Source organism: Physeter macrocephalus, chromosome 4, assembly GCF_002837175.3.
Source record: "Physeter macrocephalus isolate SW-GA chromosome 4, ASM283717v5, whole genome shotgun sequence".
Classification (NCBI taxonomy): Eukaryota; Metazoa; Chordata; class Mammalia; order Artiodactyla; family Physeteridae; genus Physeter; species Physeter macrocephalus.
This window is the reverse complement of record NC_041217.1, coordinates 107,982,636-108,001,715: the sequence shown is the minus strand read 5'-3', so window position 1 is coordinate 108,001,715 and position 19,080 is coordinate 107,982,636. Positions and strand designations below refer to the sequence as shown.

General features: G+C 34.6%; 1 protein-coding gene and 1 long non-coding RNA gene across 2 annotated transcripts in view; one reads left to right on the top strand and one right to left on the bottom strand.

Annotated features, from left to right (window-relative positions):
- The window catches only part of LOC102988767 (calcium-activated chloride channel regulator 1-like), a 26,256-nt gene extending 21,735 nt beyond the window's left edge, over positions 1-4,521 (top strand). The window contains 2 exon segments of the mRNA XM_007123995.2: positions 4,183-4,222; positions 4,224-4,521. Coding sequence (XP_007124057.2) covers positions 4,183-4,222; positions 4,224-4,521 — 338 coding nt within the window.
- LOC114486220 (uncharacterized) overlaps positions 1-19,080 on the bottom strand; it is a 106,539-nt gene that overhangs the window by 49,460 nt on the left and 37,999 nt on the right. The gene's annotated exons all lie outside the window — the stretch shown is intronic.

The window sequence follows — 19,080 nt, the reverse complement described above, 5'->3', positions numbered from 1 at the left end:
GACTCAGACTCCCTGACTTCAGACTATACTACAATGCTACAGTAATTAAGACAATATGGTACTGGCACAAAAATAGAAATATACATCAATAGAACAAGATAGAAAGCCCAGAGATAAACCCACGCACCTATGGCCAACTAATCTATGACAAAGGAGGCAAGGATATACAATGGAGAAAAGACAGTCTCTTCAATAAGTGGTACTGGGAAAACTGGACAGCTACATGTAAAAGAATGAAATTAGAACACTCCCTAACACCATACACAAAAATAAACTCAAAATGGATTAGAGACCTCAATGTAAGAGTGGACACTATAAGTCTTAGAGGAAAACATAGGAAGAACACTCTTTGACATAAATCACAGCAAGATCTTTTTTGATCCACCTCCTAGAGTAATGGAAATAAAAACAAAAATAAACTAATGGGACCTAATGAAACTTAAAAGCTTTTGCAAAGCAAACTACAATCAAGACAAAAAGAAAACCCTCAGAATGGGCGAAAATATTTGCAAACGAATCCACGGACAAAGGATTAATCTCCAAAATATATAAACAGCTCATGCAGCTCAATATTAAAAAAACAAACAACCCAATCCAAAAATGGGCAGAAGACCTAAACAGACATTTCTCCGAAGAAGACATACAGATGGCCAACAAGCCAGTTAGAATGGGCATCATCAGAAAATCTACAAACAACAAATGCTGGAGAGGGTGTGGAGAAAAGGGAACCCTCCCCTCTTGCACTGTTGGTGGTAATGTAAATTGATACAGCCACTATGGAGCACAGTATGGAGGTTCCTTAAAAAACTAAAAATGGAATTACCATATGACCCAGCAATCCCACTACTGGGCATAAACCCAGAGAAAACTATAATTCAAAAAGACACATGCACCCCAGTGTTCATTGCAGCACTATTTACAATAGCCTGGTCATGGAAGCAACCTAAATGTCCATCAACAGACGAATGGATAAAGAGGATGTGGTACATATATACAATGGAATGTTACTCAGCCTTAAAAAGGAACGAAATTGGGTCATTTGTAGAGATGTGGATGGATCTAGAGACTGTCATACAGAGTGAAGTAAGTCAGAAAGATAAAAACAAATTTTAATCTTTCATTTCCCATATAGCTATACTTCCTTTTGTCATTATTACACAATGAAAAAAAATCATTCTAAAGCCAAAGGAAACATAAAATACCCATGAAGTGCTCTTTGTACTTCAATATTGAGATTCTTATCATAACAGCTCTGAAATACATTATGACCCTTAAAAATACGGTGAAATTAAAAAGAAACTTCCACTGAAAAAGCCATAAATGAAATTATCTGACCAAATGTTTAATTCTGAATTGAATTCAGTTAAGACCAAGCCTTCAGTTCATGATTGGCTTCATAATAAATGTCCCTTATGCTGATTATAGGAACTAAAAGAAGGAAGAAAGTATTTCATATGTACATTGGGAGAGAAAACAAAAAACAAAAAAAACTTCACTGTGTTTAACCTCAAATGCCTCAAATAGGTGGGATCTGATCATCCTCTTTCCTTGTTACAAATAGGAAGATACTGTAGTTGCTATCAAATTTTACCCTTAGGCATTGCAAAAGGAGGTAGTAGAAGTATCTCAAAAAATAAGTATCTATATAATTTTGAATAAAAACCTTAAATTTTCTGGGACCCAATTTCCATACCTGTTAAATATGCAAATCAGACTAGATGACCTAGAATTACTAAAACAAGTAGATGTAATTCTAATATTTTATGATCCTCTAATTTTGTCATTTTGGGCATCAACTGAATAACTCTATTGTTGGTCAACAAGTAATATTTTTATTAAGGTATAACTGACCTACAACACTATGTTAGTTCCAGGTGCATAACATAGTGATTTGATATATCTATACAATAAAAAATGATCACCACTTTAAGTCTAGTTACCATCTGTCACCATACTAAATTACTATAGTATTACTGACTACATTCCCCATGCTGTACATTTCATCCCCATGACTCATCTATTTTGTAAAAGTTTTTACCTCTTAATCTCCCTCACCTATTTCACTCATTCCCCCCACTCCCCTCCCCTTTGGCAAATACTTATTTGTTCTCTGTATCTATGAGTCTATTTCTTTTTGTTATGTTTGTTCATTTGTTTTGTTTTTTAGATTCCACATATAAGTGAAATCATGTGGTATTTGTCCTTTTCTGTCTGACATAATTCACTTAGCATAATACCCTCTAGGTCCATCCATGTTGTCACAAAAGGCAAGACTTCATTCTTTTTTATGGCAGAGTAATATTCCATTGTGTATATATACCACACCTTCTTTATCCATTCATCTATCAATGGACACTTAGGTTGTTCCATATCTTGGCTATTGAAAATAATGCTGCAATGAACATAGAAGTGCATATATCTTTTTGAATTAGGGTTTCTGTTTTCTTCAGAAAAATACCCAGAAGTAGAATTGCTGGATTGTATGGTAGTTCTATTTTTAGTTCTTTTAGTAACCTCCATACCATTTTCCATAGTGGCTGCACCAACCAACATTCCCAACAACAGTGCAAGAGGATTCCCTTTTCTCCACATTCTCACCAACACTTGTTATTTGTTATCTTTTCGATAAAATACATTCTGACAGGTGCAAGGTAGTTTTGATTTACATTTCCCTGATGATTGGTGATGTTGAGCATCTTTTCATGTGTCTGTTGGGGCCTAGAAGTAATTAAGGAGGTCAAATACATGCCCAACACAGTATCAGATACTGTAGTTCATATAAAAAGAGTACTCTAGTTCATACAAAAACATACTTTTGCTCTCAAGAATAATATGTTCAAATTGAAAAGATAAACTGAACCTCTATAAAACTGGAAAACTCCTTTCCATGCAATAAGAGTTCATGGAAGAGAGTCATAAGGGGATGAAATACATGACCAGGACTTCATGAAGAAACTGGACCTCCTGTTGGACCTTGAAGAATGAGTACAATTTGCACAGATAGGGAGAGGGAGGCACATTCCAGGGAGTCATGACAGGGAAAACAGGAACTAAATAATATGATCAAAGTCGAGAAAGCAAAATTTCACAATGAAATATTTGAATTAAAGTAAGGGATGGATGGATAGATAGATAGATCGACCTAAATGGAATGCAGAGAGGATGTAAAGAGTAGGGGAACAGGTCAGATCGATAAGGCCTATTTATTGAAAGACTAGAATTTTAAGGCACAGGGCCTGAATTAAAAAAAAAAAAACACTAAATTGAAGTTATTCACCACATGCTTAAAACATCTTCAACATTTCATGAAAAAAATAAAGTCTTCACTTCAAAAAAGACATCTGATGTTTTATTATTCATGGCATTTCATAACGTGAGAATATATTTCTATATCGATGCCCCTTGTAGATTTCTAAAACCATTTTGAAATGAAACATTCGTCAGCATCTTTCTTTCCTTTCTTGATAAAGTAACACTAATAATAGCTAATATTTCAAACATTTATTAACTCCCATTGTGCTCAATACTTTTCATGAATTATCATATATAATTCTCATCACTAGCATTCCGTAGATATTTGTTGAATGAATTGAATGACCGATTCTCTATTTTACAGATAAGAAAACTAAAGGTAAGAAGGGGTAAATAAATTTTTCTTTGTTACAGCCAGAAAATAGTAGAAATAAGGTGCTAATCAAAGTCTGCCTAGCTCCTAAACATGTTTAATTGGTACACATTTCAGCCTCTCTGCCTCCCTTTGCTCTTTATCCTTATCCCTGGCTCCCACTCTATTTATCTGCTCTCTTCCTCACCCGTCCCATTACTCTCTCTCTCAGCTTAATGAGAAATAATACAGACATAGAGTACTGAATATCTTTACTATACTCAAACACTACTGTGTTCCTTGTTCTAAATCAAAAGTGGACTCAGTTCTTCATATTTCTATTTCTAAAAAGAAATCTAGATTCCATTTTTAGTATTATACAATTTTGAATTAAATTCTGTGATTAGATAACTAGATAAAAAACTGTTCCCATATTTTTTCTTAAAATAAAGAAGATGGAATAACCAGAGAGAAAACCCAGTGTGCATTTCTGATAGGCCCCTAAATGCAAGGCAATGTGATAGCAATAAGGCATCCTAGTGATTCTAACATATGTGAAATATCTGTTTGTTTTCCAGCCAACAGCTACATTATAAGAATAAGTTAGAGTTTCCTGGATCTCTGAGGATTTTGACAATGCTGCTTTAGTGAATACTTCTAGTCTAATACCTAATGAGGCCAGCTCAATAGAAAATTTTGAATTTAAGTCAGAACCTTTTAAAATAGAAAATGTCACCAAATTCTATATTGCAGTCCAAGCCATCAATGAAGCCAGTATCACCTCAGAGGTTTCTAATGTTGCACAAGCAGCCAAGTTTATTCCTCTGCCAGAAGACAGTGTCCCTGCTCTGGGTACCAAACTTTCTGCAATCAGCTTGGAAATTTTTGTATTAGTTATGATTTTATCTGTATTTTAAACTAGGAATTGTATCAGAACTGAAATTCAATGTTATACATATTTGGTAAACATTTATTTAGAATTTAATTTGCTATACTCATTGTCTATTATAAAGTTCTTTGAAATATACAAGTGAATGTACAAAAGTAGTAAATTTCCCAATTACTTGATTTTAATAGTTCTAATTAGTCTCATTGTAAGCAAAATGAATATACCATTTACTATCTTTTAAAAATTCCATTTATAGGGCTTCCCTGGTGGCGCAGTGGTTGAGAGTCTGCCTGCTGAGGCAGGGGACACGGGTTCGTGCCCCGGTCCGGGAAGATCCCACATGCCACAGAGCGGCGGGGCCCGTGAGCCATGGCCACTGAGCCTGCGCATCCGGAACCTGTGCTCCGCAATGGGAGAGGCCACAACAGTGAGAAGCCCGTGTACTGCAAAAAAAAAAAAAAAAAAAAAATTCCATTTATTAACTCAATATAAAATAAAATGCAGATTTTACTTGCTGGCTTTTTTTTTTTTTTTGGCCGCACCTTGCGGCCTGCGGGATCTTATTTCCCCAAACAGGGATTGAACCCCAGCCACGCCAGAGAGCTGAATCCTAACCACTAGGCCACTAGGGAACTCCCTACCTGTCGGCTTTTTAAGAAACATTTTCAAAGTGTGCTACAAATTCATTTGGTATTGTATATTAACAAAATCAAAATTCATCCAAGCCATTTGAAAAATATTTATGAATCCACAATAGAAAAAATTTTATGGTAGAATTATTTAGGTTTCATTTTTATTATGAATGAATAATTCATGTTAATATAAACTATAATCAAAAAGAGTATAAAGATAATTTTTCAATGAAATATGGTCCAAAGTAGTAAGAAGGTCAAATTTGTTTTTTATCATTGATTAAAAGTGGTCTATCACACGGGGAGGGGGAAGGGTAAGCTGGGATGAAGTGAGAGGGTAACATTAACATGACAAGTGTAAAATAGATAGCTAATGGGAAGCACCTGCATAGCACAGGGAGATCAGCTCGTTGCTTTGCGACCTAGAGGGGTGGGATAAAGAGGGTGGGAGGGAGACGCAAGAGGGAGGGGATATGGGGATATACGTATGTATATAGCCGATTCACTTTGTTATACAGCAGAAACTAATACAACATTGTAAAGCAATTATACTCCAATAAAGATGTTAAAAAAAAACAAAGTGGTCTATCAAAGCTTTGACCCTAGGCATGAAATGACCATTAGACAACAAGAATAATTTTTTTTGTATGAATTGTGGAACATCACTAAAGTCCCATTTATATTCTGAGACCATTATTATTAGGTCCTAAGAATATCACCAAGATGCTCCATCAAGGCAGGGATCTTTTTTTGACTACTGTATCCTCAGCATCTAGAATAGTACTTGACACATACTAGACATTCAATAAATGTTCATGAAAACAAACTAATGAACATTTTCATACCATCAAAGAAATTCAAATCCGACCAATTACATCAAAAAAAATCCACAAGATATCATGTGCACATGGTATTGTAAGGATTTGATATAATGAAAACTAACCACTTAATAATAGTGATCCGAAACAACACACAGCATTTCAGGAAATTAACTGTATCATGTCAATAGAACTTATAAACTACCTAATAAAATGTAAATTAAGCTACAAATATAGCAATGGTGTGATTTTTTTCTGAGGGAGAAAGAGACAGAGAGACAGAGTAACAGTTATATTAGAGGAAAATCCTTTGTTTACAGGCAGGAATATTTCAAAAACTTTGAATGTCTGAAAGGAGGAAGTTATATGATACATCTGGAAAAGTTGGAAAAAAATTATAAGACATTAGCAAACCAAATCCAGAAGAATATATAAAAAATAATAACATATTATGACCAAGTTGAATTTATCCAGGGAATCCAAAGATGGTTTAATATTAGAAAATCAATGTAATTTACCACATTAATAGATTAAAAAGGAAAATTATATTGTCATTTCAATACACATATAAAACTATATTATAATTCAACCATCATTATTCATTATGAAACCTTTGAAAACTTTATTAAGCTGATACTGTGAACCTTAATGTCCAATCTTAATCTTTAAAAAAATTTTAAAAGAGGGCATTAAATCTTCAAGTAGGGATGAGAAATTAGACACAAAAGAGGAAGAATTCTAAAATTCTGAGGAAAACAAATCACTTAAAGAGTCTATAAATCATAAAAAATTACTGTTGATTATGAAAGTCTCAAAGGGTCAAGGAATAATTTATTCTATCTACTTGGCCACTGTACTGGGAAATGATTTACAAAGCTTTAACAGTCACTGAGGAAAATAAGATTCCTATGCAGTTAAAAAAAAATAGAAGATACAATAGTTGAGAAGAAAGATACAAAACTGTAGTTACCTTCAGGTGACATATAAAATCCAACAGAATTAACAAATAATTAAAACTAGTAAGAGAGTTCTGTAAAGTTACCAGACACAAGATCAATTTATAAAAATCAATAGCACCAGTCTGACACATAAAGAGCTAGATGTCATCACTACCATCCTCCCAAGAAAAAAAGCTGAATAACTGAAAATCAACAATTCTTCTTAGATCCATCCAAGAATTAAGGCCACATCACTATCTGCTGCCCCATTAATATAGAGAATCACAGCTTACCAAGAACAGAAGCCCAGGAGCTGAACCTTGCCACTGAAGCCAGTACCAGTAGAACGCAAACTGTAAATGATGAACTGCAAGAGGCTCAGCGCAGCTAAACTTAAGAGTTAAAAACTTCAGGGGGCCTTAGAGGAACCTCCACACTTTCCTGAGCTTTTGCTCCAGGAGCCCCACCAGGTTCTCGGAAGTGAGCACTGGTGAAAAATTCTTTCAGATTTTTAGCAGGGGGAGAAGGAAAAGTAATCATTTTGAAATATGCCCAGAGCATTCTGTTCTCCTTAACAAAAGGCTGTCCTCAAGGGAAACAATATTACCTAACCATACAGCTTGGGTTTTACAAGAGCCCAATCAACTTTGAGGAAAAGAAATACTCCAATCTCCCCTAGACTTCCATGTGGGGAGAGGAAAATACCCAAATCCAACCCTCACTAGGCTTCCACATGGAGGAAGAGAAATACCCAACTCTAGAGCCATTTAGTTTTTCCTGTCTTATCAAAGGAAAAAAAAATCTATAAAACTTGTGAAGGTCACAGCTCGGGGGACAAGCACACTAAAAAGATGAGACCTAATTATAGGACTATAAGATGCTTCCCCTTCCCTCACACCTTATCATCACATGAATAAGGCTGCAGTATAATAACAGGGGATTACAGATAGAAGAACTGGAAGCCTCAGAACCAATTTAAGAAGGAGTCTCTAGGGAAGCCCAAAACATCCAAGGAGACAAAAATAGACACTAGAGGAAATTTTTGTGCCTGACATCTAAAGCTACAGCAGTAAGCATACCCTAACTAATAGCCAGATAGTGTAAAACCTCAGATGGAAGGCCTATTTACCTCAGTTCCTTTCACCCAATACACAATGTGTGGCTTTCAACCAAAAATTACAAGGCATGATAAAGGCCAAAAAATAGTCTGAAAAGACCAAAAGCATCAGTACCAGACTTAGATATAGCAGAAGTTTTGGAATCATCAGATCAAAAATTTAAAATAACTGGAAAAGGGAGAAGGATAAATTAGGAGATTGGGATTGACATATACAAACTACTATATATAAAATGGATAACTAATAAGGACCTACTGTGTAGCACAGGGAACTCTACTCAGTACTCTGTAATGACCTATATGGGAAAAGAATCGAAAAAAGAGTGGAGATTTTATATATATATAAAACTGATTTACTTCACTGTACACCTGAAACTAACACAACATTGTAAATCAACTATAATCCAATAAAAATTTTTAAAAAAAGAATTAAAAATAACTATGATAAATATCCTAGGGCTCTAATATAAAAAATTTACAACATGCAATAACAGGTAAGTAACATAAGCAGAGACATGTAAGCCTTAATAAAGAATCAAAATTAAATGCTAAAAATCAGAAACACTGTAACAGAAATGAAGAATGCCTTGGATGGACTCATCAGTAGACTGGACATGGCCAATAAAAGAATTAGTAAGCTTGAAGATATGTCAATATCTGAAAAGCAAAGAGAAAAAAGAAGAGAAAAAATGGAATAGAATATCCAAGAACTATGTGACAATTACAAAAATTCAACGGGAGTAGTAGGAGAAGGAGAAAGAGAAAGGAAAATAAATTATGAATAGGGCTTCCCTGGTGGCGCAGTGGTTGAGAGTCCACCTGCCAATGCAGGGGACATGGGTTCGTGCCCCAGTCTGGGAAGATCCCACATGCCATGGAGTGGCTAGGCCCGTAAGCCATGGCTGCTGAGCCTGCACGTCCACAATGGTAGAGGCCACAACAGTGAGAGGCCCGCGTACTGCAAAAAAAAAAAAAAAAAAAAAAAGAAATTATGAATAATGGCTGAGAATTTTCCAAAATTAATGACAAATATCAACCACATATTAAGGAAACTCAGAGAACAACAACTATAATAAATTTCAAAAAAATCTATACCTAGGCATATCATATTCAAATTGCAGAAAATAAAGACAAAAAATCTTGAAAGAAGCTGGAAATAAAAAACGCCTTACCTACAAAGGAACAGGATAAGAATTCTCTTCAGAAACCCTGCAAGCAAGAAGAGGGTGGAGTGATACATTTAAAGTGTTGAAAGAGAAACCACCAACCTAGAATTCTCTATCCAGCCAAATTATTCTTCAAAAGCAAAGGAGATTATTTTTGTATATGGTATTAGAGAATGTTCTAATTTTATTCTTTTACAAGTAGCTGTCCAAAAATAAACTCAAAATGGATTAAAGACCTAAATGTAAGACTGGACACTATAAAACTTCTAGAGGAAAACATATACAGAACACTCTTAGACACAAATTGAAGCAGTGTTTTTTTGGATCCGTCTCCTAAAGCAAAGGAAACAAAAGCAAAAATAGGCAAATGGGACCTAAGTAAACTCAAAAGCTTTTGCACAGCAAAGGAAACCATCGACAAACAAAAAAACAACCTACTGAATGGGAGAAGATATTTGCAAATGATATGACTGATAAGGGGTTAACATGCAACATATATAAACAGCTCATACAACTCAACATCAAAAAAACAAACTCAATTAAAAAATGGCCAGAAGAACTGAATAGACATTTTTCCAAAGAGAAAATGCAGATGGCCAACAGGCACATGGAAAGATGCTCAACATCGCTAGTCATCAGGGAAATACAAATCAAAATGACAATGAAATATCACCCCACACACATCAGAATGGCTATGATCAAAAAGAACACAAATAACAAATGTTGACAAGGATGTGGAGAAAAGGGAACCCTCATACACTGTTGTGGGAATGTAAATTGGTGCAGGCACTGTGCAAAACAGTACAGAGGTTTCTCAAAAAACTAAAAATAGAACTACCATATGACACAGCAATTCCATTCCTGGGTATATATCCAAAAAAACCAACAACACTAATTCAAAAAGATACATGCACCTCAATGTTCATAGCAGTGTTATTTGCAATTGCCAACATATAGAAGCAACCTAAGTGTCCATCAACAGATGATGGATAAAGAAGATGTGGTAGATACACCTACAATGGAATACTACTCAGCCATAAAAAAGAATGAAATTTTGCCATTTGCAGCAACATGGATGGGCTTGTAGGATTATGCTATATGCAATAAGTCAGACAGAGAAAGACAAATACTGTATGATATCACTTATATATGGAATCTTAAAATACAACAAACTAGTGAGTAAAACACAAAAGAAGCAAACTCACAGATATAGAGAACAAACTAGTGGTTACTAGAGGGGAGAGGGAAAGAGTATGGGGCAATATAGTGGTAGAGGGTTAAAAAAAGTTTATTATGGGATTATATGAAATCATGTACATGACACTTTTGAAAATTGTAACGCACCACAGAATTTAAGGAATCTTTCATTCAAAAAAAAAAAGTGAAGGAGAAATACTTTCTTAAACAAAGATTGAAGGAATTTGTCTCCAATAGATCTGTCTTATAAGAAATGTTAAGTGAAATTTTGTGGTAGCCATCCTTTAAGACTGGCCCCCAATGATTCTTGCCTCCTGATATACATGGCATTGTTTGGCTCCCTCTCTTAAGTCCACAAGTTTTCAGATCAAAAGAAACTGTACTCAAAGAACTGTACTTAAGGAACTATACCCAAGAAGTCTCATCACCTCTGGACCTTATTTAGATGAGATTCTGGAATTCAAGTTGATTCTCTAGTGGGATGAGATTTAGGGGAGTCTTGTGAGAAGGATGAGTCTATTTTGCATGTGAGAGTGACATTAATTATTGGCAGCCAGAGGGTGAACTGAGGTACTCAGCCTCCAAGATGGCACCCAGTGATTCTTGCTTCCTGGTGTAGTCCCCTCTCATACTGAGGAGAGCTGTCTTGTGCAATCAATAGGATATTGCAGGAATGTTGGAGTGTGACTTTTGAGACTAGGTCATAAATAACGTTGCAGCTTCTACCTTGCTATCTCCTGGATCACCTGCTCTAGCATACATCGGCCTCCATGTTGTAAGGATATTCAAGAAGCTCTGTCACAAGATTCATGTGACAAGGAACTGATCTGCTGTCAACATCAACTTGGCAGCCATGTGAGTGAACCTACTTGGAGAGGAATCCCCCAGCCCAAGTCAAGTCTTTAGATGACTGTGGGCCCAGTTGACATCTTGGTTGCAATTTCATGAGAGACCTCAAGACAGAAACCATTCAATTAAGATATTTTTGAATTCCTGATCCACAGAGCTGAGCAATAATATTTATTGTTGTTTTAGCCACTAAGTTATGGAGTAATTAGTTATACAGCAATAGATAACTAATTCAGATTTCAATTAAAATTCTAGAAGATTTAACAATCACATCATTGAAATTACATGAAATAAAGGTTCATGAAAAACTAATCTAATTTTGAAAAAGATAAGTAAAATGGAAGAACTTCTTTCCCAGATATTAATACAATCTACAAAGCTATAGTAATAAATGTAGTATGCAATTACACAGAAACAAATACACAATGTAACAGAATAGAAAGTTCAGAAACAGAAATTGATGTCTGATAAAGGCAGCACCATAAATCAATAGAAAAAAATAGATTACTTTCCAGAGAGTGTTATGAAAACTAACTCAATATATACAGAAGAATAAAGTAGTATTCCCTGATTTATGCCATACACACAGGGGAATGCCATCTGGAATAAAGTGTCAAGTGTAAAAGGCAAATTTTAAAAGCTAATAGAAGAAAATAAAAGGAAATATCTGAGTGATTTTAGGGTTGAAAGGACTTCTCAAGCAAGACCTAAAAACACAAAACATTTTTTAATGGATTTATATACATCAAAATTGAGAACTTCTGCTCACAAGGACGTCACAGGCAAAATTGACAGTTGACAGACCAAAGAAAATATTTTCAGTATTTAAAACCACTAAGGAATTAATATATGGCATGTATAAGAAACAGTTGCAAATGAATAAGAAAAAGACAGGAAATCTCAATAGAAAAACAGGCAAAGGATGTAAGTAGATGAATCATTTAAAAGGAAGCCCAGGGACTTCCATGGCAATCCAGTGGTTAAGACTTCGCTTTCCAATGCAGAGGGTGTGGGTTCAACCTCTGGTTGGGGAGCTAAGATCTCACATGCCTCATGGCCAAAAACCAAAACATAAAATAGAAGCACTACTGTAACAAATTCAATAAAGACTTTAAAAAATGGCCCACATCAAAAATAAATAAATAAAACTTAAAAAAAATAAAAATAAAAGGAAGCTCAGTGGCAAGTATAGAAATCAGAGAAACACACTAGAATCAGAGAAATGTCAATTTCAACACTGATATATACTTTAACATTAATCAAATTAATAAAAATTAAAAATCAGGGACTTCCTGGTGGCGCAGTGGTTAAGAACCCGCCTGCCAATGCAGGGGACATGCATTTGATCCCTGGTCCGGGAAGATACCAGATGCCGCGGAGCAACTAAGCCTATGCGCCACAACTACAGAGCCTACGCTCTAGAGCCTGCAAGCCACAACTACTGAGCCCACGTGCCACAACTACTGAAGCCCATGCGCCTAGAACCTGTGCTCCGCAACAAGAGAAGCCACCACAATGAGAAGCACGCACACCACAACGAAGAGTAGACCCCGCTCACTGCAACTAGAGAAAGCCTGAGCACAGCAACGAAGACCCAACGCAGACAAAAAAAAAAAAAAAAAAAATCAGATAACAGCAATTGTAGGTAAGAAAGTAGAGAAATAAGATTTCTCCTACTCTACTGGCAGGAGTGTAACTAAGGCAGTATTATGGAAAATAATCTGGTGGAATTTAATAAAATCAATGTACAAATTATCTCATGTTCCAACAATCACATACCTGGGTATAAGCATCAAAGAAACCAGGGCACAAATCAAAAAGCAACTTACATGAAGATATTTATCACAGTGTTATTTTATAGTTGCAGAAAGTTGAAAGTTACTTTAGGTGCCCATCTCTGGGGGAATAGATAAGTAAATGCAAAGTGTACATAATCTGAAATATTACACTATATATTACTAATATACTATATTTAAAAACAATACAGCAGATGCATATCTAGCAACAAAATAGAGTTAAACATACAGTGTTGAGTGAAAGAAAGTTGAAACAAAGCAATAGCTATAAACCAATAACATTTGTATAAATTAATGCATAGACACACACACAAAAATAACACTTTAGTATATCAGGATATATAACAAACGCATTAAAGTAAAAGTGTGGGTAGAAGAAATGGAACAGAGTTGTGGATAATGAAAATAAAAATAAGTAACATGATACAGCAGAGGAGACATGGTCAAATGATGATAGAGTATCATCAACTGAGGAAAATTATTAATTAAATTATATATCTGAGTTCCAAATGAAATGAACTAATAATAAAAAACTGAATAAAAAAGCAAAACTGATAATAATGACAAAAAATAAAAACATGCAATTTACCATATTAACAGATTAAAGGAGAAAAACATAAGTATCTCAATAAATGCAGAAAAGGCATTTGATACATTCAACTACTTATTCATGATTTTTAAGAAACAAAAATTTGGAAAACTGGGATTTAAAAGAAACTTTAGCAAGTATCTAGACAATTCTATACCAAGCATCATAATTTATAGGAAACATCAGAAGCATGCAGATTAAAGTCAGGAATGCACCAAGATACCTGCTAGCATTGCTTCTAGTCAGTATTATACTGGAGGCCCTAACCAACGCAAAAAGACACGATGATGAATAAGTATGAGTATTTTAAAGTGACAAAATTGTCATTATTTGAAAATCATAATCATTTTCATAGAAAATCCTGAGAGATGCAACCAAAACTCTAGGAATGTAAGAATTCAATGTATGAAATTCAATTATATTACTATTTATAAGCAAATAAATTCATAATAGTAATTAAAGAGCTGAAAAAATGAATACATCATATTCATGTATTAAAATACTCAATTCTTTGAATGTTAATTACATATAAATTTAAGATAGTAAAAAATAAACCAATTTAAAGATACTAAAGGTTTATGACAAATCAGAAGCAGATATTTTTAGATTCAATAAAAAAAGAGGGGGAAAAAAGAAAAAAATGTCAACAATTCAACAACAACAACAACAAATTGGGCAAAGGACACGAATTGTCAATGCACAGGGAAGGAAAATTAAAAGGCCAATCACCTTAGGAAAAAAGTCTCAATCTCGAAGTCAGCCAAAGAAATGCAGATTTGAAAAAAAAAAAACCAGAAGATACTATTTCCACCCAATAATATCTATCAAGTTTTTGTGAAAATGGGAGGAAACAGGGACTTTCTGCTGAAGGCAACTGGTGGTAGTTACTAAAATAAAAAATATGCAGACACTTATATGTAGACCTCTTAAAGAAACTCTTAATATTTGTGTTCTAACACAAACAACCCTATCAATAAATGGCCAGAAGAACTGAATAGACATTTTTCCAAAGAGAAAATGCAGATGGCCAACAGGCACATGGAAAGATGCTCAACATCGCTAGTCATCAGGGAAATACAAATCAAAATGACAATGAAATATCACCCCACACACATCAGAATGGCTATGATCAAAAAGAACACAAATAACAAATGTTGACAAGGATGTGGAGAAAAGGGAACCCTCATACACTGTTGTGGGAATGTAAATTGGTGCAGGCACTGTGCAAAACAGTACAGAGGTTTCTCAAAAAACTAAAAATAGAACTACCATATGACACAGCAATTCCATTCCTGGGTATATATCCAAAAAAACCAACAACACTAATTCAAAAAGATACATGCACCTCAATGTTCATAGCAGTGTTATTTGCAATTGCCAACATATAGAAGCAACCTAAGTGTCCATCAACAGATGATGGATAAAGAAGATGTGGTAGATACACCTACAATGGAATACTACTCAGCCATAAAAAAGAATGAAATTTTGCCATTTGCAGCAACATGGATGGGCTTGTAGGATTATGCTATATGCAATAAGTCAGACAGAGAAAGACAAATACTGTATGATATCACTTATATATGGAATCTTAAAATACAACAAACTAGTGAGTAAAACACAAAAGAAGCAAACTCACAGATATAGAGAACAAACTAGTGGTTACTAGAGGGGAGAGGGAAAGAGTATGGGGCAATATAGTGGTAGAGGGTTAAAAAAAGTTTATTATGGGATTATATGAAATCATGTACATGACACTTTTGAAAATTGTAACGCACCACAGAATTTAAGGAATCTTTCATTCAAAAAAAAAAAGTGAAGGAGAAATACTTTCTTAAACAAAGATTGAAGGAATTTGTCTCCAATAGATCTGTCTTATAAGAAATGTTAAGTGAAATTTTGTGGTAGCCATCCTTTAAGACTGGCCCCCAATGATTCTTGCCTCCTGATATACATGGCATTGTTTGGCTCCCTCTCTTAAGTCCACAAGTTTTCAGATCAAAAGAAACTGTACTCAAAGAACTGTACTTAAGGAACTATACCCAAGAAGTCTCATCACCTCTGGACCTTATTTAGATGAGATTCTGGAATTCAAGTTGATTCTCTAGTGGGATGAGATTTAGGGGAGTCTTGTGAGAAGGATGAGTCTATTTTGCATGTGAGAGTGACATTAATTATTGGCAGCCAGAGGGTGAACTGAGGTACTCAGCCTCCAAGATGGCACCCAGTGATTCTTGCTTCCTGGTGTAGTCCCCTCTCATACTGAGGAGAGCTGTCTTGTGCAATCAATAGGATATTGCAGGAATGTTGGAGTGTGACTTTTGAGACTAGGTCATAAATAACGTTGCAGCTTCTACCTTGCTATCTCCTGGATCACCTGCTCTAGCATACATCGGCCTCCATGTTGTAAGGATATTCAAGAAGCTCTGTCACAAGATTCATGTGACAAGGAACTGATCTGCTGTCAACATCAACTTGGCAGCCATGTGAGTGAACCTACTTGGAGAGGAATCCCCCAGCCCAAGTCAAGTCTTTAGATGACTGTGGGCCCAGTTGACATCTTGGTTGCAATTTCATGAGAGACCTCAAGACAGAAACCATTCAATTAAGATATTTTTGAATTCCTGATCCACAGAGCTGAGCAATAATATTTATTGTTGTTTTAGCCACTAAGTTATGGAGTAATTAGTTATACAGCAATAGATAACTAATTCAGATTTCAATTAAAATTCTAGAAGATTTAACAATCACATCATTGAAATTACATGAAATAAAGGTTCATGAAAAACTAATCTAATTTTGAAAAAGATAAGTAAAATGGAAGAACTTCTTTCCCAGATATTAATACAATCTACAAAGCTATAGTAATAAATGTAGTATGCAATTACACAGAAACAAATACACAATGTAACAGAATAGAAAGTTCAGAAACAGAAATTGATGTCTGATAAAGGCAGCACCATAAATCAATAGAAAAAAATAGATTACTTTCCAGAGAGTGTTATGAAAACTAACTCAATATATACAGAAGAATAAAGTAGTATTCCCTGATTTATGCCATACACACAGGGGAATGCCATCTGGAATAAAGTGTCAAGTGTAAAAGGCAAATTTTAAAAGCTAATAGAAGAAAATAAAAGGAAATATCTGAGTGATTTTAGGGTTGAAAGGACTTCTCAAGCAAGACCTAAAAACACAAAACATTTTTTAATGGATTTATATACATCAAAATTGAGAACTTCTGCTCACAAGGACGTCACAGGCAAAATTGACAGTTGACAGACCAAAGAAAATATTTTCAGTATTTAAAACCACTAAGGAATTAATATATGGCATGTATAAGAAACAGTTGCAAATGAATAAGAAAAAGACAGGAAATCTCAATAGAAAAACAGGCAAAGGATGTAAGTAGATGAATCATTTAAAAGGAAGCCCAGGGACTTCCATGGCAATCCAGTGGTTAAGACTTCGCTTTCCAATGCAGAGGGTGTGGGTTCAACCTCTGGTTGGGGAGCTAAGATCTCACATGCCTCATGGCCAAAAACCAAAACATAAAATAGAAGCACTACTGTAACAAATTCAATAAAGACTTTAAAAAATGGCCCACATCAAAAATAAATAAATAAAACTTAAAAAAAATAAAAATAAAAGGAAGCTCAGTGGCAAGTATAGAAATCAGAGAAACACACTAGAATCAGAGAAATGTCAATTTCAACACTGATATATACTTTAACATTAATCAAATTAATAAAAATTAAAAATCAGGGACTTCCTGGTGGCGCAGTGGTTAAGAACCCGCCTGCCAATGCAGGGGACATGCATTTGATCCCTGGTCCGGGAAGATACCAGATGCCGCGGAGCAACTAAGCCTATGCGCCACAACTACAGAGCCTACGCTCTAGAGCCTGCAAGCCACAACTACTGAGCCCACGTGCCACAACTACTGAAGCCCATGCGCCTAGAACCTGTGCTCCGCAACAAGAGAAGCCACCACAATGAGAAGCACGCACACCACAACGAAGAGTAGACCCCGCTCACTGCAACTAGAGAAAGCCTGAGCACAGCAACGAAGACCCAACGCAGACAAAAAAAAAAAAAAAAAAATCAGATAACAGCAATTGTAGGTAAGAAAGTAGAGAAATAAGATTTCTCCTACTCTACTGGCAGGAGTGTAACTAAGGCAGTATTATGGAAAATAATCTGGTGGAATTTAATAAAATCAATGTACAAATTATCTCATGTTCCAACAATCACATACCTGGGTATAAGCATCAAAGAAACCAGGGCACAAATCAAAAAGCAACTTACATGAAGATATTTATCACAGTGTTATTTTATAGTTGCAGAAAGTTGAAAGTTACTTTAGGTGCCCATCTCTGGGGGAATAGATAAGTAAATGCAAAGTGTACATAATCTGAAATATTACACTATATATTACTAATATACTATATTTAAAAACAATACAGCAGATGCATATCTAGCAACAAAATAGAGTTAAACATACAGTGTTGAGTGAAAGAAAGTTGAAACAAAGCAATAGCTATAAACCAATAACATTTGTATAAATTAATGCATAGACACACACACAAAAATAACACTTTAGTATATCAGGATATATAACAAACGCATTAAAGTAAAAGTGTGGGTAGAAGAAATGGAACAGAGTTGTGGATAATGAAAATAAAAATAAGTAACATGATACAGCAGAGGAGACATGGTCAAATGATGATAGAGTATCATCAACTGAGGAAAATTATTAATTAAATTATATATCTGAGTTCCAAATGAAATGAACTAATAATAAAAAACTGAATAAAAAAGCAAAACTGATAATAATGACAAAAAATAAAAACATGCAATTTACCATATTAACAGATTAAAGGAGAAAAACATAAGTATCTCAATAAATGCAGAAAAGGCATTTGATACATTCAACTACTTATTCATGATTTTTAAGAAACAAAAATTTGGAAAACTGGGATTTAAAAGAAACTTTAGCAAGTATCTAGACAATTCTATACCAAGCATCATAATTTATAGGAAACATCAGAAGCATGCAGATTAAAGTCAGGAATGCACCAAGATACCTGCTAGCATTGCTTCTAGTCAGTATTATACTGGAGGCCCTAACCAACGCAAAAAGACACGATGATGAATAAGTATGAGTATTTTAAAGTGACAAAATTGTCATTATTTGAAAATCATAATCATTTTCATAGAAAATCCTGAGAGGTGCAACCAAAACTCTAGGAATGTAAGAATTCAATGTATGAAATTCAATTATATTACTATTTATAAGCAAATAAATTCATAATAGTAATTAAAGAGCTGAAAAAATGAATACATCATATTCATGTATTAAAATACTCAATTCTTTGAATGTTAATTACATATAAATTTAAGATAGTAAAAAATAAACCAATTTAAAGATACTAAAGGTTTATGACAAATCAGAAGCAGATATTTTTAGATTCAATAAAAAAAGAGG